The 21428-nt window shown below is 39.0% G+C and overlaps 1 protein-coding gene across 1 annotated transcript; it reads right to left on the bottom strand.

Moving 5' to 3' along the window:
* Nucleotides 1-12909: 12909 nt before the first annotated feature.
* Nucleotides 12910-14137, bottom strand: LOC122566654 (mitochondrial pyruvate carrier 1-like). Its single transcript, XM_043724206.1, has 3 exons — nt 14079-14137; nt 13520-13620; nt 12910-13106 (listed from the first exon to the last, which is right to left on the bottom strand). Exons 1-3 carry the CDS (start codon nt 14132-14134, stop codon nt 12910-12912), a joined length of 354 nt encoding a protein of 117 aa, XP_043580141.1. The 5' UTR covers nt 14135-14137.
* Nucleotides 14138-21428: the final 7291 nt, after the last annotated feature.

Genomic DNA, 21428 nt, shown 5'->3' with positions numbered 1-21428 from the left:
TTCAGAACGTGAGACATGAATCCCGTGTAATATCAGGTCTATACTGTACGTAATCAATGATCAAACGTAAAATTTTTTCCATTTTATTAATAATTTTTTATTCATTTCAACGTAATTTGTAATCATATGTATGTATATCGATTTTAAGTTTTAAAGATTTGTCATTTACAATCTACAATAAAAATGAAAAAATTATAGTGTAGTTATTAAAAAAATAAATAATTTTTTTCAGGTACGTTATATTTTATATTTTTAAGTTCTTTTATTTGTATGATATTTATTTAAGAAGTTATTTCGATTGTGCTTACTTTATCTACGAAGTTCTTAATCTATTAGGTTATGTTTTAGTTTGTTTTAAGTAAGGTTATCTTTTTGTTTCTTATTTTCATTTCCAAAGAAATATTTAAACGGGCAATAATTATTCTATTCGTTAATAATTTCACAGATTGATAAGTTTATACATTTACAAGTGATAAATATATAAAAATACATTATTTACATGATATAATTTTCAATAACTTTTAATGTATAAATTATTTAGTTGCTTATAATTTTTTAGTAAGATTAGTCTACAATGTATGTACTATAAAACTATAGTTTTTAGTACATTATAACTTATATATAACTTACATGGCACAAACGTTTTTTTCTGCAACATTAAATCATCCCCTATATATTTTAACCCCTTTGAAAGGGGTACCAGTCACCCCTTTAATTCCTAAAAAAGGGGTGACTGATGAAAAAGGGTGTTGCAGCTGGAAAGATATTGACTATGTGTGTCTAATAGTTTTGATTTATTTAAATGCTTTTTTAATGATTAATTTCATTGTAATATGACATAGATACGTAAAAATATATGAGTATATTTTCATTAAAAGAACGAAAGTTTCATGAAACCAAAAAAATACATAAAATATTAGAATGTATTATGAATTTGACAATTCTTTCTCTTATATTCAGTTAGAATTCACAAGACACACCCTTTTAGCTCTGGGATTTGGAGTATTGTAACGGAGCATGCTCCATCTTCTTAACGTTTCAGTCTGCTTTTTAGAATCCATCTACCCTTTCCAACGTTGTCGATGGTAGATACGATCCCTTCTTTTTTTCCCACTTGGAATCAGCAGGACACACCCCTTCTAGCGTGGGATTTAGAATATTCCAATGGAGCATGCTCCGTCTGTAAACCACCAGAGCCTGTATTGTAAAAGCAGTTCTCCCTTTCTATCATTTGTGATAGAGAACCCACTCCGAGGGATTGGTTGGGAATTCCCTATGATTGGTCAGGGATGCTCTGGGAGGTGTTGAGTATATCTTGGCATAACCGTTCTCCGTAGCAAGTGCAGAAGGAAAGATCAGTTTAGCTGAGGCTAGCGTTGAGTTCACTTCATATTGTGTTGTTCAACTACTGGTATAAGAACTAAGGAAATTATCTGTTATAATGTGTTGCATTTATAAACATAATAATAGTGTGTGTCAGTGTATTAATACATTAAACTATTTGAGTATTGTTTAAATATAACATTTACTCATATATATATATTTTTAGTTTATATGAAAGTAATTTATTTTGATTAAAAAATGAAATTGAATGCAAAGAAAGTTCAGAAGTTTCAATATAAATTTCATGCTTTGTATTTCTATTGCAATATCTGTAATTATTTGTGAAATATAGTGTTTTATATTATATTTATTTTCATATCTCAAGAGCAAGTAACGAGTACAATTTATTTTTGACAAAAATATATTTATATAAACAAGAAAAATAAAGAATATATTGGTGATTTCTTTTTATTTACCTTTCAATTTATTTTAATCTATATGCTTCTTCGTACAGCAATGTTTTCTTTTGCATTATCATAATCATGGTATCAAATAAATTCATACGTTTATAAACAAGTTGATCAGATTTAATCGTTATGTATAAATTATTGCACAAACATTGATGTCAGTGATATCAAGATTTTCAATACATACAAAATTCAGAACAGGTAAGGGAGAGTTTATATATTTATAAATACAAAAAATATTTTTATTTGTCTATGTAAGTGGATATTTTAGTTTCATTTATATTTCAGTATAGCATGTTGCAATAGTTGTGAAAAGAGCGTAATAATTATTTATAATAGTATGTAATTATAAATAATGCTTTTATTATAATTCTACAAGTAGTCGTAAGAGGGCACCACGATTCACCATTAGTCTACCGCAGATTTTCTTTCCTCTTTCAAATACTAACTTATTTATACTTTCAAAATACATATTATATAATCATCTGCAAAGATAATAAATAAAAATCAGAGCGAAAGTAGAAACTATAAGCAAAATTACTGCGAAAAGCAATTTTTCTATTAAAATTATCTATAATTTTTATATTTACATTTAGAATTTCTACATTCAAAATCTACATGTAAATTTATTCTTTCCGCAAATTATCATCATTTTAAACAATTCCGTGCTAATATACCACGAACCAAATATTCTTTGTTGTTTAATTGTCACCGAAGGAAACGTATATAATGCATCTTTAATTTGAGTAATATCTTGACTCAGCCCTGCAGTAATGTTAAATGGGCTAGTCGAATAAAAGTTTCAGTTTTGAAAATAATTAACTCATAGTGGAAGATATAAATTGTCATTCGCATAAGTCTGTTTTTTTTTAATAACTCGGTTAAATGGATCGTTCAGGTTTAAAAGAGAAGACTGCGTTCTTAGCCCGAAATCCAGGGGACGAGACCATCCCGAAACGACAAGACGATGATACATTCTTCCCTTCCCGTGTATTCTTGTAAATCCACACGATATCATCCTCGCTTTTTCCCTGTTTTCCGATCAAGTTGCGCGCTCAGCAAAGCCGTGTTTGCATTTCTCTCTCCGGAGAGAAGCATGGCCGTGGGAGGGGCGGCGCGCAATTTCGAAAAGCCGATTTCAATTCCGTTTCCTTTTACACGGAGAAAGGAAATCTTGAGTGCGGCTCTCTTCGAGGAGGGGGGGGCCATCTGGGATTACGGGAATCGCGCAGACGAGGCTGGAAACACGTGCGAAAATCCGAAATCCTGACGTCTCTGCCCTTTGCATCGATCGTCCTTCTTTTCCCATCTTGATCTTCCTTCTCCCTCTTTCCTGACCGATACAATAATTTTAAGCTGCTTACTTTTGCTGGCGTAAACCTTTGAAATCATGTCGAATCTTCCATTACAATTAATCATTGTACACAGAAGTTCATGCACCTATAGATATCCGATCGTAGGAAATTTTTCGTTATGAGGAAGCAGGAATGACGAAGGTACGTTTCTTATATTTGGTGTATCTGTACGTCGAAATCAGCACAGTACATTCTTCTAGTAGATTTTTCTAGTAAATTTGTGATTCCTTTGAGAATTACGTCACGGCTATGTATAACGATGAGATTCGTTTCCGGTTCCGGTTTTCGTGACTTTCGTCCCGTCAACTCCATTCTTCCACACGCCTCGTATGCCCTTTCTCTATTTCTCTTCTTGTTAGATTTTTTTGTGTCTACTTTAAGAATTACCAAATATCTGAGCCAGAAACAATTCTTTTCCTCGTATTTATTCATATCTTCTATATCTTTTCGTAGATTTTATTTATTACTTCATCTATTGTATTCGATCTGTTTTTTTCCCCATTTTCTGAGATTCGAGGGGAAAGTGTGAAACAAGGAGTAATTCGTTTATTTCGACGGCATCCGGGACATCTTTGTCTGCCATATTTTCATTCCTAGTGCGCGACGCATAAACACATTTTTATATGACACAGGAGTTGATGTATCTTCCCCTTTCCGGGAGCGGTACCGGAAGGAATAACGCCCTTTGTCATGTACGATGGCGGCTTCGTTGATATTCCGCTGGCGTCTCTGTTCTTCTGGGACACCCCGTTGCTGCCCCCTTTCTCTTGCTTTTCTCTGCTCGCTCTGTAGCGTTACATACGTCGTTGAAAGGTGTGAGAATATACTGATTCGCAAATGCTTTAAGCGCGTCACGAATCGTTCCTTCTGCTCGTTTTATACATACTAGGAAATTCTATGTGACGAACTATCAACCCTTTAGAACGAGAGAAAGTTAACGGTGCGATAAAAGCCCGTCAACGTGGTAGCCAAGAAAATTAATAAAAGTAGAGTTTGAATGATTAAAAAGCATCATTTTATGAACGTAACACTTGAGACGAGTTCATAGAAAGTATGAGCAATAAAGAAGCTGTTATCCGTGAGAAACATTTAGAACAAAAAGTAATGCAAACGCGATGCTTCGCTATACTATTCTAGGACCAATATAAAAGAAGCAAAGAAATCCAATAATTGTGCAATCAGCAAATCCGTATTTCGACAGTGGAAATTAATTCGCGACTCGATCGAATTTATCTTAACAGTTTTGTTTCTGATAGTGAATAAATTACAAAATCCCAGACGATTGCGAATAAGTTTGTATGTAATCAGCTTTTCTCTTCGCTGTCCGGCTGGAACCAGGGACGGGCATTAAATTTCCATGGTCCATCGTTAAATATTATTAAAGAATGCTTTTAGCAGCGGAGATATCGCGTTCGCCGGTTATCGATACGACCATGCGATTCGCGTTTTAAGGACTGTCCTTAAATGTATGTCGTAAACGGCGTAAACGAAGGAAGAAAGAAAGAAAGGGGAATCGGACGAGGAAGAACGTTAGGCGGTGGTCCATTCTGCACCGTGCTATTTCTACTTTGTAAGGGTGGCCCGTGGTTCGCGAGGCAAGTCCCGAGCCAATAAAAGCTTTACAGCCCCGTAATGAATGCAAGAAATAATTATCTCATGAATACATTAGTTTTAGTATCCTCCGACACGGATACGAACCGTAAAACCGGCATTGGATGTATCTTGACCCAACGCCGATTTCCAGTGTGTGCCCGTTTGCTCACGGTCCTTAATCGTTCATCTTTCTTTCCCCTTTTTCTCCCCTGTACGGTTCTCCTCTTTCTCTTTCACCGTCTCGGCCATTAGCACCACCTCGATGGAAACGCGAGCCACTGGGTGTCTTCCTTCTGAAACACGGACGAACGTGCGTGATGTTGCCCAGCGGTGATCGTTCGTCACGCGTGTGTTAGTCGGAATTTTCTTTCATCATTTTTATCGGTAAGTTATTATCGGTATCTTCTATCGTAACTGTAAATTTCTCCATTATCCCTTTCTTAATTCTAGAATTTTAGAAATGTTCGTACTATCGATGTGGCACTGTTCGTTGCTGCTTTATTGTACGCGCTTATTTACATTCCCGGTAGTACATGGATTAAGGAACGTGTTGAGAGAGCAACGGAAGCTTTTCTCAACGATCGATCTTCCCGTGAAATCCAGCGTGTTGCACCGAACCATTCGATGTCTAAAGACAAAGAAAAAAGAACGCGAAAGCTTATCGAAGCAACGTTAAACAACCAGCTCGAACGATGTGGATAGATCAGGATGGTATAGAAAGGGGGAGGTGTATTTGTGGACGAAGTGGGATGTTCGTTTGGCCATATCGTTGGTGGAACCCTTTATGTGAATAGTAGTATGACGGAGGGAGGTTCGAGGGGCGAGGGGTGAGGAGCAACGTTAGTCGACGTTAGGAAAGGGGTGCATCAGTAGACGGTGGTGCGGAGTGATTGATCGTTGCTTCGCGACACCCCCGTGTTCTCGCAGAGTGGATAAAGGGGTGGAAAAAGGAGTGGAAACCCTTTCACGCTTTCACGGATCAGTCAGGGGATCACGTTCTCGGCTCTCCCCCATCCTCCTCTACTACTCTTGGTACATGGGACATGCATCACCCTATCATCCATCCCTCTTCACCTCTCGGCCTGGAACGTTTGCTCGTCGGCATCGCGAGATCGAATCTGCAAAGACAGCGCGGCTGAAAAAGAGATATGACGATTATCCTTCGAAAGTAAGGATAATGGGCGAATACCTGTAGAGGTGGAACAAGGATGTTTGGAAATTCATGGTAAAATTGGAAATATATATACTCCTATCAGTAAGTATCGGGACGTTTTTATAGAGTTGTAGTAATTGATGATAAATTGATAGAGTGTACGTGTGTGTGAAAATTAAACACAACGATACGTCGTGGCTGTTGGTTTTAGGTATTATTACTGGAATTAATCGCAGCAGTTTTTCTGTCGGCTTGAAACCTCTTTTGTCTGACTTATCTCAGAAATGAAATAATGTTGCGATAAAGAACTTTTAAGATAACTAATCGCTTTATATATCCGTAAGTTTATAATTAAATGACATTCTGTTAAATATAGGCATGCTCGGATATTTTTAAGCATTAGTGTATGAATTCCAGACGAAAAGCAGACTAAATTGAAATTCCACGGCGTTCGTATAAATGAAATGATAATTTAGAATATAGGATACTTTCAATCGAGAGAAATTCTGTAATATCCATTTAAAGTAAAAATTGTATAAACTTCTATCAGGGAGGTTTATAATCGAAAGTTTAATCTTTTGTGCCTGAGTTCATCCACCCTTGTTTCTGGGACGTTTCCTTTACGCGAAATTAGATTGCTGTTCCGATGGAGCAGAAGTCGGCGAAAGAAACGGAGAATTTCCAACTGACCGGTGCGGTAATTACAGAAAAATTCAGCTTTACCTACTGGTTGGCCATGGCAAGATTAATCGTGTTTTCGAAAGCGATTTTCCGCGAGGAAAATGTCTCTTTCATTTACGAACGGCCACGGCTCGCCGGAAGAACCCAGACCGGATGACGGCGTCTCATACATCAGACACCTAATTCTTCCCCTCGCTGCTGTGTTAACTCTTACATCTTATCCATTTAGAAGTTCCATTTAGTCCCGGGCCAGCCGGTAGGCTTGTCACTAGTAAACTGACGAGCTATAATACGTCTCGTCATTGATATCTTCACCATTTCGTAAACTTACATCAATCTAACCGTAGCAGAGAGAAGCGACGTAAAAATAATAAGTCGCGGAAACAAAGAAATTAGGAAGTTTCGAGTTTCGATTAACCCGGCCAAAGTTTTAGAGAATCGTGATAATAAATTAATTACTTTTTAATTCGTAAATAAAAAATTGACAAATCTATTCAATATTTTCATCTTCTTATCAAAGCTTTTATTTAAGTGCGAGCGATGAAAAATTGAAAGAGATTTTGAGTGTTCTAATGCGTTCTATTATTAACTATTATCTTTCCATTAAACTTATAATTATCCGAGCAGGGTTCAATCGAACAACGGGGTCGATGAATCGGTATTGAATAGACGCGAGGATGTGCAAGACGAAAGTGGATATTGCTGCTAAATATTTGAAAGAAGCCCGATCCGTAGAATTTCGTTGATATCCCGCGGGAATACCTCCGCGTCTCGCAACTTTCCTGGAGTTTCCTTCCCTTCGATTTTGAGCCGGTCAATTAGCAGGAAAGCTTTTTTTTCCAGACATTTTTTTCACGTTTTTCTAAACCCGAATTTTTGTGTTCTTACAAACCTTTTAACTCCAACGACTTTTTTTTTTAGATCCTTAACATAAAAATGTAAATAATTCTCAACGTATTACGGACTTTTAAACTAATGCCGAAGAGCTTCATTTGAATCGATGTCGTATTATAAAAAGGGAAAAAGAAATTATTACGAGGTTATACGTCTTTTCGCTTGCCAGCGAACACGATTGTTAATTCATCAAAATTCTCAACGGAGATCGAGGAGTCGAGATGGAAAGGCGGACGAATATATAGGCTTAAACCGAAGGGGATTTTAAAATTGAAGGTCTCGTAGGATGGCAGGACATACGTACGATTCTTCGGTTCGATCTTCAGCCTCGCATCGGGAGAACGTGTTTTTTTCCGCGCCCTGAAACACGTCACATGAATAAAAAATATCCTTCAAAGTTGCCAACCCCAGCGTCTGGATGGCCGAAACCCCTTAGCCCGACCAATCCGAAGAAAACGTGAAACCCTGAATACCGGGAATGCTGGAAGTTAAAGGAAGAAAGGGAGAAAAAGTCTCGTACGTTATCGCTATCCCCTGATACCCTAATTTCTTTATCACGAGTCGTTTCACTGTGAAATTTCACGCGCTTTTTGTATGGCGATCTTTTCCCTTTCGTCCAACAAATTTCTTCTCACTCACGTTTATAAATTCAGAACGAAAGATGTTAAAACATTTCTCGGAAGATAAACTGAAACAGTTTCACTTTTTATCGCTTATTGTCAGATATATTATTAGTGTTTCCCAATTTCTCAAAGAAAATGACTCGTTTGTTAAGTTAAGATTGTGTAAATAGTCGTAAATTCCGAAGTAAATTTTTAACAATAATTTTCCCATTCGTCTTCTCTATTTATATTATCGTTCATTTCAATTTTTCGATTTACTATTTCTGATCATCGCCGTCTCGCTAATGGAGTCGTTTTTGTAACGTTACTATCAAGAAGCAAATCTGAAAATTCGTCGAGGTCTCGTGTCCAGGATACACGCGTCGATACTTTCTTCTCGCGAAATCTACCCCTAATATATTGCATCGAGTTTACAGAGGGATGGAGTCACGTTACTTGGTGCAAGGGCGCTTCTTCAGTTAGGTAGAAGGAAGAGGAAGGTTGGACAGGAAGGTTACGGCTCATAAACCATCCTCCGGTCACTGAAATCGTCCCGAACTTGAGCACCCATGTCTACGTGTGGGTGTGCATGTCGATTCTTCCGGTCGTGCACGCGTGATCCATGCGATTCACCACGCGGATCCACCGCTTTCGAGGAACTTGTTTACTCACCAGCGTGCACTTTTACAGCAATAGAATATCGATTTCGCGAAAATCCGGCTGTGAGTCCTTCATCGCGAAAGGAATCATCGATTCATCGTGGACGTTGGAAGTTTCGTTCCAGGATTAAAGCGAGGTCTTATACATTTTGAACTTCCTTTAGAAACTTACTTACTGTTCTAGCTTTTCGTTTGCAAGAATTTTTGTGTCATCATACTAGTGTATATATAATCGAGCAGTTTTCTACAAAAAGGACTCATAACCGTGTCGGAAGTTCCAGTTCTGATCTTTTAACATTACCTACGTTTGAAAGAACTTGGTTCTTTCTACATTTACAAGATGGATAACGTTTCATAAAATATAATTCGATCATTCGATTAAAAAATATACTTGGCATCTAAAGAGGTATACGTAGATTTTTTTTTTTTTAGAAAATTGTTCTATTTTTATGAAGGAATATATTTGGATGAACATTTAATGCGTGGAAATCGTAAGTTGAGAACCGTCACACGTGTGTAATATGAAGATAAGATGTCCCCCATGTTCCCATGTGTCATGGCCCTCTATCAAGGATTATGTTGCCATCTACGATACCGCGCCCCCTCCCTCCCCCGAACGAAAACATCGCGACGAACTTCCCTGGTCAGCCGGAATCCCTTAACCTTTTGCACTTTCATGCGCGGACCTTTTTTTCTTTTCTCTTTCGGTCAACGAATATTTTCAAACTCAAAGTTACTCGCTGTGGTTACGGATAATTTAGTTTCTGAATTTGAGGACGGAATTTCCAGACTGAACTTTCACGAGGCACGATCGCTATGGAGGACTTGAAAATATATCGTATTCGAGACGACTTAAAGCCGGTGGGGTAGAGGTAGGAGAGAAACCACGGACGAGGAAAACGACACCCTCATGATTTTTTAACGCTGAACACTTTCACGGCCGTATGGCGAGAGCTTGCGCCCCGGTTTCCTGTTATTTTTCAGGGGTGACTCGAGCACTTTTTTTTTATGAATCCACCAGGAATATTCCTCTTCCCCTACATGGCTATCACCAGCCATTACTTTTTCAACAGTGGTACTCTGTTCTCACCGCGCCTCTTACACCGTAGATTGCAAACAAAGTAATCCATCGGAGAAGAAGAAAAAAAAAAAAAGGAAAAACAAAGAGCTGTGTATAGGAAATAAAATTTGTTGATCCATCTGTCCTTGCAAAAAATACGTGTGCTTTTTTTTATTTTATAATATATATTTATAATATAGTATCGCGATCATATGCACACCTTTCTTTAATATTGCAAATTTGTTTTTACCTTCGAGGGTTGTTTCGTTTCATTCGTAATCGCGACGTTTGTTTCGATTTCTTTCTTTTCTCCTTTTCCACGAAAAGTATCCTTATTTTTCTCTTTCTGCGGGAATAGTCAGCATCCCAAATGGCCCGTGCCAGGCGTGTCAGCCTAATGAATGTGCTGCATAGCGAGGGTGCGTTTGATTCATTTCGCCGAGGGGGTTGCCCGTCAGGCCGCATTCGCCACGCGTTTCAAGAGTCTTTTTTTCTGTGCTCCCACTCGCGAAAATCCACCCCGGAAGACTTTACACGGGCGTCATAAGCCGGTGCACTTAATTTAAAGATCATCGGTCGACGAAATGTCGTCGGGACCTAGAGGCTGTATCCACCACCCCCTATTGCGTTTCCTTCTCTCAGTTTTTTTTCTTTTTTCTCCCAGGCCCATGGATTTCCGCAGCGGTGAGCTTTACAGTCTGTGCATTCCGCTTTACAGTTCATTTCACTTTTCCTCCTGCTGGCCACCCGGTTTTTCCACCCGTTTCCTCCACGTCTCCTCGGAAGGCTCCTTTAACTTTTATTGTTCACCTCGATTCACCCTATTGGAATCACACGTATGTTTGCAATCTTTGACTTAGTGTTTCGCTTATCGAATCGGTATTTTCTGAATGTTTGAAGCATGTTATGATTTCTGACACGAGAATCGAAACACTCAGTACCGTATAATTAACCAGCTGAAGGAAAGTTTCGCCTTTGATGTTCTACGAAAGGAATCATTTGTTTCTTCGAGTAGATTAATAAATATATCCAAGAATTTTCTCAGATTTTCCTTGAAGTTTGAAATCGTTAAAATATTAAGTTTGCATGTAAACGATCCAAGAAGAAATACGTTTAACCTTATAAGAGGGGATAAAAATGATCGACTCACGAAAAATACCGAACAATCGATAGACTGAACAGCGGAATACGATGTTACCGACGAATGCCACAAAATATCAATTTCGACGTGTTAACAATTACTAAAATCTCGATAGAAAACAAAAGGCACTACCAAATTCTAAAATCCTAAAATCTAATCAATCGTCGAAAATAATTATTCGAATATTTACAATGAATATCTAATTCTTGGAGCGTCCGGATCGTAAGAATCCCGTGCACCTGATTAATGCCTGAACGTCACCGGTCATCGAGATCGCGTCCGATCGATAGGTCGGTGAGTTTCGCGGCGGATTCGACTGTCGTTGACGCAGTCTCCTCTACAGAGGAGAAAGGAGAGGCAGCGAACGTAGGCATGTGGCAAATTGCCGGTGCTGCCAGTTCGAATGGGCCTTTCTCTTTCTCTCTTGCTTTCGGTTCGTGTCTGCGAGCGGAGGTGGAGAGGCGCCTCGAAAGAGAGGTGGAGCAAGAAAAGGAAGGACGAGCCGTCTGGAGGAAGAGGGCAGTTGGAAACGGCGGCCGCGCAGCGGAAGGAGGAGGACCGCAGGACGAGGTGGAAGGAAGGCGGCGGGTAATCTGTGATTCAAAGAGAGCGATCCATCTTGCGACATGCCAGCATTCAATCGTCGGCATTTGTTTGTGAAATCAGTCCCGAAGGACTCATCCCGTGGACTTTGTCTCGCCTCTGCGATCTTCTTTCTCCCCGTTTTGTACGATCGAGAAGCCCGGTTCGTGAAAATTGGCGAGATCTTCCCGTGAAAAGCGGATGAACGTGGTGTTGGATCTCATGGTTGAAGTAAAAGTAAATAGCAATCGAATGAAATTACTAATGGATGTGATCGCCTTACAAAACATGAAAATGGAAGCAAATTGGTAGATTTTATTGTTAGTGGAATTCAACGATTAGTATATTTATGCATTTATGGACAATTCAAATATGTAAAAAATATACAAAACTTTCGAAGACAAGCCCTCGTTATATTATTCAGAGAGTGAATGTTGTGCTGATAAAAATGACTTTTGTCAGCTGATAAAAATGACAATTGTCTCTAATGTGTATTGTCTATAGAATGTTAAAATCGTACACTTTCTCAACATACTCAGAAATGATACAAAACCACCGATCTTTCTTGATGCAAAGGAAGCGGATAAATAGGAGGAACGCATGATCGAAGCCAAGCAGGGCTAATCAGTCCATATATATTTATTCAGGGACACGAATCCGCCCTCGTGTTCCTTCGTCCAGGCCAAACGAATGCAAAGAGTAGAAACGGGGTGGAGGCGCAGCGTGGCTTAGTATTCGGAAAAACCGGAATAGATTCGTGCCTCTGATCCGTGCCAGATCCCATAAAATGACCCCAAGCTCGATCGAATGGCCTTCGTCCGAGGCGCGGGAAAAGAAACGAGAAAGACAGAACCGACCCCTAGAAAATTATTGCTCTCCTTATACATTCGTCCATCGAACGGGGGCCACCACGAATAAACTTTTTCCACTCACTATGGGGAGAAGGAGAAAGAAAGAAAAAAAAAAAAAATGGGGAAACTGTCGAGTGAATAGGCTGATTTCACGGTGAATGTTCTTTACATTTTCATGGAATCCTGAAACTTTTTACTGCTTATACAATGTAATTTTCAGTTACTTAAATACTTCAGCGAGATGATATCGCCCCTTTTTTTGACAATATGTGGCAGATTAGAAAAATTTACAATTTTTGTAAAACAAGTGCATAGATAGAAAAACGACAAATCAAGCTTTGAGAATAAAAGAGATATTTAGTTCATTTCTTTACCGAACAAGCGAAAATTTGCACATTCAGATTTTACCATAAAATTTGAATCGAGGAAATTTTGTTTAAAGATTGCAGATTTTATTATAAAATTTTTCGCACAATCGATACTGAACATCTACATTGTTATACCGAATAACTATAGCTATATAATCGCTGAGATCAACATATACGAAGTCACTTCTTTTCATCCTGAGAGACAGGTGTGTCTTCGTCATTGGGTTCTTGTTTCGAGATATAATGATAGTCGAGAAATCTGTAAGCCTGTGTAAGCTGCGCGCAGGAATTGACGAAGTGGCACGCAAACAGCAACATATTCCGTGGCTGCACCTTTATGGCGAACCTCATGAACATTATAGAGTACAAAGCCAACGCTAAAAATCAATCGGACAAGTTAAAAACGAATAAAGGGCGAACACGAGAAAGAGAAAAAGAAAAGGGAAGAGAAAGATCGTTTTGAAAATGTCCCATGAACTTTCCATGGAAAAAATGACTAAATTTTCACGTCTTTCAGCACGATCTTCCATCCTCAATGGTAGTCTCCGTTCAAACCACGTGTTCCATGGAGGCTCATTAAGAAATAAACGGTGATTCGCTGCGTTCGAGCGGCAATTATTTTATGGGGCCGTTTCTCTGGCCCTCGACGTCCCTCGCCCCCGCGTTGTCCCCGTTCCCAGTCCACCGTCTTGGTCGTGGTCGTGGTCGTCGCGATACGTGATTATTATGAGCGGCGAAATTCGAATTCCCCGAAAGGTCCAGCGACGAAGCGCGGCCGCGGCGGACTCACCCAAAGTCATTTTGCCGCTAATGATTCTCGGATGCTTTTGCGTGTCGGATATGGCCGCTATGGGTATCATCCAGTTGAACACCGGTCCCCAGAAGTGTGTGCTTGAAGACATGAAAAAAAAAGACATATGCGAAAATAACCAGTAGTAGTTTATCTTCCATAAATTATTTCGTTTCGTAATATAAACAGCGGCGAGGAGCTGTGCGTGCCTAACTGTATCAGGAGAATGGTGAAAACGATATAATATCTCGTTTTCTTATCCTCGTTGATCGTAAAACGAAAAGGAGAAGAGAGGGAAAATATAAAGAAAATGGGATATGTATGAGGAAATTCGAGGATCCAAGATTACATAAGTGCGACCGGAACGATTTTTTCAGGGGGATGCCTGACGGTAATAAAGATTTTACGAGACTAGTTCTTCTATCGTTCTCTTTGTCCCACATTTTTGTCTCCTCCTTTATCTCTTTCGACGCCAATGCAAACATCGTATTCGCATGACGATATCGTGGGATTAAGTTCCTCTTGCGCTCGTTGAGAGCGTCTCGATCACGACGATTACCTCATGAAATAACTCCTCGTCTGCTTGCTGAACAACCCTTTCGATTGTTTTCCCATTTTTGGGATGCTAGTGCGAAAGTATCTCGAGCTTTATACGAAGACCTTTCGAAAAAATGTAACCTTCGATCTTAACAACGTGACATAAACGCGTCGAAAGGGATCGATCATTGCTTTTTGATCGAACGATGGTTCAAAATTTGCATTGCATACTTCGTTCCGTTGAAAAGGCGTGAAAGCGAAGAGAAATCGAATCGATCAATCGTTGTAATCAGTCGATAGAAGCCACGAAACAATTAATTCCGCGTCAACATCGCGTTTCGAGATTCTTTCTTGAAAACCGATCCATCACTTTCACCGATCTCTCACCCTCGACCAATTGATTTGCATAACAGTTTACACGCATAATTTAGCATCCCTCGTCGGGTGTTCCTCTCTTCCTTTTTTTTTTACGAAACTCTCGAGCTACGGCAGCCACCCCTCTCATAATAAATGCACAGGTTATTATTTCGCGCGTATAATATTGATGGCGCTATGAATGTTGCATGGAGGGGTGCAAGGCGTTCGGAGCGTACCTAGTTCATCTGGGGGTGGAAACCAGTACGCTTACGGGGAGATATTTCGGCGCACATGCGCCTAGGACGGGGATGGTATTATTGATCTGGGAAGGGGGCGGACTATACGTTTCTCGAGTTCCAGTGGTGTGTCATAGCCATTCTGGTTCCTTAGTCCACGGAGACGTCAAGAAGAAGAATCTCTGTGATTCGTATTAAAAAATATATTTTACAAGATTTCAGAATTTTTAATAATAAACGATCATAGAAAATAAAACAATAATTTTGTTCTGATTAAGTATCGCTCGATTTCAAGAATTTCTTATCACAAGGTCGTCAGAAATTTATCCTCGAGCCGAATTTAATGGTTTAAGCGGTTGATACGAATGTGTAACTTTGACAATTCTATTTTGTAAGACTCGATGAAGATAGAGAATCGTTTTGAAGGTGTGATCTACGAGATTTCTTTTGGAAATAGTAAGAGAAATTTGGCTTCTATGGGAAATGCCCCGAAAGCGCCAAAATTAGACGCACCTGCGCTCACTGTTCCCTACTGCATATGCATTCCCGCATGTGCCACTCGCACGAGTATTTCCCCTTGGAGCAAATCCTTATCCCCGTAGGTCCCCCAGGCCACCATCCCAGCCACTCAAGAGTATTGCCGCTATTTTCCGTCTCGCGTATTATGGCCGCTGTATTTCGCGATTCCACGGTCGCATCGTTTACATGCGCTTCTCCCTTCACGTGACGCTTCGATATTTATTTTATATACCATCCCACGAATCTAATCACTACCAATCACGAAACGTGATATTCGTTATTCGTGGTTTATTTTTTGATAAATTATAGAATTATATTTTCAATAATATTACGAAAATTTTTAATACTTTAATATCTTTTTCTTATGTAGAATTATACTCTCCTGAGAGAGAAATGTCTAATTTTTATATTGTATAATTTTTGTATATTCCTTACGTGCATTTAGAAAGGCTGCTTTTCCTTCTTTATTTATCACGATGAGCGTATCTCGCGCAAATTGCTTGGTATCGACGAGAAAACGATACAATCGCCGCGCCGCGCCGGTACGTACAGTATTTCATTTGTATTCGGACGGAGGAAATGGCACGGACTTTGATGTTTCTTGCTGACGCGTCCCGAAAAGCTTTTCTGTACCTCCCTTCGTTCTCCTTCGGAGACTGATCTGAATGCGTCCAACGTATTTGCCAACCTCCCCTCAGTCCTCCTTTTCTCCAGAATACTCGCCGACAGCCACAGTCACCCCTTGACACACGTTTCCTCTCCCTTTCGCGGATAAAAAGTCGCGGTGTGCGACTTCGAGTAAACTCAGCCAACCCTCGGCAATACTTATTGTAACCAAAAGAATATAGAAGAACAACTTCGATATAACGTAATATTTACTTCGGAATAGAGTATCTTTTAAATTCTACGCTTCTATTCTACTTCAATTCAAATTGTTCTTTCATCAAACGTAAATGTCAGTTGTATACGCCACGATATTTTTAACACTTGGTTGATAAATAACGATCTCTAATCTTTCATATTTCTTCATCTTCCATACTTGTAATTCTCAGCTGAGTGAGACCTAAATCATCTACCAGAAACATTTGGACAATAAATTAAATTCTCTCGCACCAAATGCTGCAGAAAAAATACCCTCAAATCTCGTAAATTTCACATATTAATATACATATGTAAGCACACGTATGCGAATAATTTTTTGATTAAACCTTCGAATGTAGGAAGATTACAATCTCCAGAATAATTTTTCGTATTTCATCCGTCTTTAGATTACTTTCCAAATATTAGGTTAATAAATTATAATCCTTTACCAAATTAACACGTAACATAATTTCATCAAATTATTAACTAAAAAATATAATCGAATCTTGTCTTATTATAATAATCGAATAATCGGATTGAGAAACCTTCGAATTTTTAAATATCGGAAAAAATCGATACACAAACACATTCTTCGACGTGTTCCAGCGTTTCCACTTTGATCTCTGTTCACAAAAGATCACCGACCGCAGTCCTCTCCGCTTCGCATCTCATCGTGCGACCGATGCAAATCAGTCAGCACCCGGCGGAGGCATTGTGGCCTCTACCGCCCGACCGTTTCTCTTCCTCCTTATTTATGCACTCGTTCACGGAGTAATTGCTTCCCTCGGAGAGGATAGTCTCGTCTTGATGCGCCGCCGAACGAGAACAGGCATCCATGTTGAGGCCCATGGATCCGCGCGTGTCACGGCGCGGAAGCTCCTGTCTCACCTCTTTCCCTTCGTTTCGTCGCACGTCAACTTCTTTGGCCCTTCTGTCTTTTCCCGCGTGGAATCCAGAGCGGATTCCACCGCTGGAGTTTTAATTGCCCGTTTCGGTTCAATTCAATCGACGCGACGACGCTCGCCCTCGCGAGACGGGATCAATCGTGGCCCCGGAATTTTAGATGGGAAAGAAGATGCTTGGATAATTGCCGGGATATGAAGACTTGTTCGCGCTTTTTGCAGGTTTTCGATTGGGATAATTCGCCTCAATTGGCTGTGTAACGCGTAAGTTGCAGATTTTTATGCAGTTTGGGGGAATCGTAAATACGTAGAAATGCATAGAATGCGTACGCGAATATTCAGAAAAGAATACGAAGTGTAGGCGACAAAGAATAAAATTCGTAGATATTTACAATCTTTTTCTTTTCGGAACATAACGTTCGATTTTCGAAAGTTGTGAAACTTTCAGTAACGTAAGAGATTGTTTGAATTGTAAATAGAGTGCCAAGTATTAATTGCTTATAAGCAATGGTATAATTATTTGATATTCGTATGTTACGGTTAATTGGTCATCTATCCTTAAAACAGGTATTACAATGCTTGGTTTGACGAGGTTTAAAGTCGTTGAAAATTAAAAGCAGCTTATTAGAAAAGAGTTTTCTATATAACACGAAAAGAAAATGAAAAAGTGCGAAATTGTGTAAAAATTCCTAGTCTAAAGCTTAATAAAATAGTAGACATAACATAACAAACTGTTTCATCCAATACACACGAATGAGGAACCAGCCGTAGAATAGAATTTTCACCGTGGTTATATCACGATTTGTACGGCTTTTACCCCGTTTATAATTATTGAACGATTATTTTTAATCGTCCTAAAATAACATACAGTGTCTCTCCCTCTCTGTTTCTTTCTCTTCCTCTCTCTCTCTCTCTTTGCGGTCTTTTGGAATTACGTAAATTGAGGACGCAGCGTCTCATCGTATGTAATCAAGATTGATTTAGATCGTACTTTGTAATTACGAATCGGACTGGCCGCCACAGAAACCGGGAGCGTCCATCGTGTCTCCTCTTGCGCGCGGGTGCTCGCCGCTTCTTGTCCTTTTCGTCTCCTCTCTACATCGATTGTAACCCAACTTCTCCCTCCTTTTGTACTCTGACAATGCTTTTAATTACCTGTTCTGCAGTCCAACCGAGCCGATCCAGCCGCGGTTCAGATCGTTTCGCTGATCGGTGTCCGCTCGATGAGACTTTATTACGAGCCGTAATTACCCTGATAAAATATTCCCGCGTTGCGCGGTACATAATTGTACCTAATTGCCCTGATCCAGGATAATTAGCGCGTTAATTAATGAACTACCGATGGATCGTACGCAAACAATACGGTACTTCGTGTACGAGCAATAGAAAGTTTCCACGAAAGGTGTCTTTTCAGAGGGCGGACATTAATTTCTCCCCTCGAAGGGAGAAAAGGGAGATGTTCGTCTTGATATTTTAAGTCGACTGTAAAGAGAGTTGACGTTATTACAAGCGTTTCTTGGCACTAGTCTCGGACTCGTATATCAATATCGCTTACAGTCAGGAAAATTTAGTTTTATAATTTTTCACGGGTGTAGTCTTCTTCCTATCTTGCTCGAAGCGAATCAAGTGTACACGTAGACGATATTATTACGAATTTTAAAGTTTTTCAAAGTTTCAATGTTTGCAGGTATGCACAACTTTTTATCAAAGCTTAACTCCACAAGCAATAAAATAATATACGAATATTCGAAATTATAAATTTTGTCAGTATCTTTCCCATGAACTTCTCCGTATCGTTAATCCATCATCATCATTCACACCTTTCAATCAGAAATCTCTAATTTGATCCATGAATGCAACGTGAACGTAATTTTCTCATTGAAAAAAATTCAGCGATGCAAAACGAGAGCACGTGATTCGATCTTGGTTGAATCGACGCCACGTGTAATCTCCGAAAAGTGCAATGGAAAGAAGGAGAGTTATGAGAGGGCCGGCCGTGAATACGGGGCCATTATTCCACGCGATAAAGCAATTCCTCTGCACTCACGAAATTATGTTTCTGCTATTTAGCATCGGTCAGACGCCGTCGCGACGAGGGTTCCGGTGAAACTCTCGCGATGGGACGTCGAAAGGGCACGCACGCGAATAGAGGAGGCGATCGAGGAACGAAACGGAAATAGAAGTGTCGATAAGATCGTTTCTTGGTTCGCATGAGGCGATTCGTTACCGTCACCGATCGATCACTGGTCGCTTTTCAAAAATTGGCTTTAATCCGATTCCAAATTGACTCGCCCATTCATTCCAAGTTGTTGGACTGTTTCTTTTACATTTCGTTACACCAATCTTTCGGTATTTCGAAACTTTTTAAATTACGTTTTGAACTTCCCTCTCGTTTATCGGCGCGAAAATTCGAAATGGATTTATTTTACTAAAATCGTGTAAGAGATAATCGAAGTACGATATGTCCGAAAGTGTATGCAGACGAAAATTATCTTGAAATTCCTAAAATGTAATTTTTAATATACGCATAAAAAATCTGGAGGAATGATAATCTTAGTTATGATGATACGCAAATGATTATGCAAATTAGCGGATTGAAATTTTTCAAACATTTTCTGCAAATTCACACGAGTGTTTGTTTCATACTTTTTGTTTATCGTTCCCGATATTTATTAACATCGAGTATAGAGAGGAAAGTCATGGTTTCTTTTCCCATCGACCAGCCCGTTTTCCATCTTCCTCCTTCATCCTCCTTTAGAAGTAATCACAATATGTATGAGAGGTGAGAAGACAGAAATCCGTCGGGATGTGAGTGAGCTTCACCTAGCACTCAGTTTTCTCATCAGAATTGCAAGCAGTCACCGTTTCTACCATGGACCGTGTACATATATTATTCCACTCTCACAAAATATAATTCTACGCATAAATTAGACCAGAGTGAAGCATGTATTTTCCTAATTCGAAGATAACTATTGAAATATTCACAAATAATTTCTCAAGCCGATCTCTCATTTAACTTCAGAAATGCTCAAAAAATATTTCATACATTTGAAATATATAATTATACACATAAATATACTTATAAATTATATGAAATATATAATTAAAACTAACTTAATTTTCAGGTTTCTTACAAAATATGTAGTATAACAATAGTTGAGTATTGATTACATTTTCGAGGGATCAGATCATTGGAAATTATTATTTTCTATTAAGCTCCGCTCCAATAAATATGGAGTCCGGTTTAAGGGCTGGTCTAGGTTGTTTTCCTTAGCTTCGTTGAATTATTATACGATTCATGTTTCGAATTGACTCACAAAATACAAAAGCGGAAAGAGAGGAATGTTATTGTACGCCAGCGGGGCCATCAATGGTGGAAGCAGCAGGACTGATATACCTTCTGAGGTAAAACCTTGTATTTTTACAGGATTACGTCTGACTTTTACGTCCGCGCGGATGAATATTGGACGAAAGCGTATCGCGAATAGACTCGCGCCGCTTTCCGTTTTCATATCGTGTGCTTCGATGCTTAACTATCCGCAGTGAATCTTGATGAATCCCTTTATCTCTTAGGAAAAGATATCCGTGAAATAAATTATCGATAATGGTAAACACTGAAAATTTTTAATAATAGTGTTGCGATAAGAAAAATAGTACCTATAAATTATCTTTGGAATCCATATCTGTGAAATAAATTATCGCTGATAGTAAACATGGAAAAGATTTAATAATCATATTGCGGTAGAAAAATATGGTTAATCAATCTAGAATAATATATATTATCTTCGTAATCCAGATATCTGTTGTCTAAATTTTTAACACTGTAAATTAAACGCTATAAATTTTTAATTGTTCGTTCTAACGATATTAAAAACGATCATTAAACAATCTCGAATAACATAAACTGTCTTCGTAATCCAGATATCTGTTGTTTAAATTTTTAACACTGTAAATTAAGCGCTATAAATTTTTAATTGTTCGTTCTAACGATATTAAAAATGATCATTAAACAATTTCGAATAACATAAACTGTCTTTGATCTTTCGAAAGTGACACACGCACGACTCGATAAACCGAGAAAGATAGAGATCAAAATGATTAAGACAATAAGGTGGTCAATTTGGCAGGATTATACGAAAATTTGAACGAAGAATTTTATGGTGAATTCTGTTCGGCCACTTTTGTCCAAAATGTCACCGTTTGAGAATCCAATATTGTCAGGGCGAAAGGGCAGCATTGAGTGGAAAAGAGGGTAATTTGACTCCGGAATTTCTTCAGCTCACCGTGGAACATCGCCACCCACTTGTCTCCCTTCCCTTCCTTCTCTGTTCGTCTTTGTGTCTCTATGCCATAAGGATAATGAGGATTCTTGAACTGGTAAAACGAGACCGAACGATCCTATTTCGACGATTACGCTAAAACGTTGATTATATTTCACCATGATAAGATCGATTCCTTTCGACGAAACAAGAAACCAGAGCCTGCTTTATCGCAAGA

The sequence above is a fragment of the Bombus pyrosoma genome, linkage group LG4 (assembly GCF_014825855.1).
Source record: "Bombus pyrosoma isolate SC7728 linkage group LG4, ASM1482585v1, whole genome shotgun sequence".
Classification (NCBI taxonomy): Eukaryota; Metazoa; Arthropoda; class Insecta; order Hymenoptera; family Apidae; genus Bombus; species Bombus pyrosoma.
This window is presented reverse-complemented; position numbering and strand designations above follow the sequence as displayed.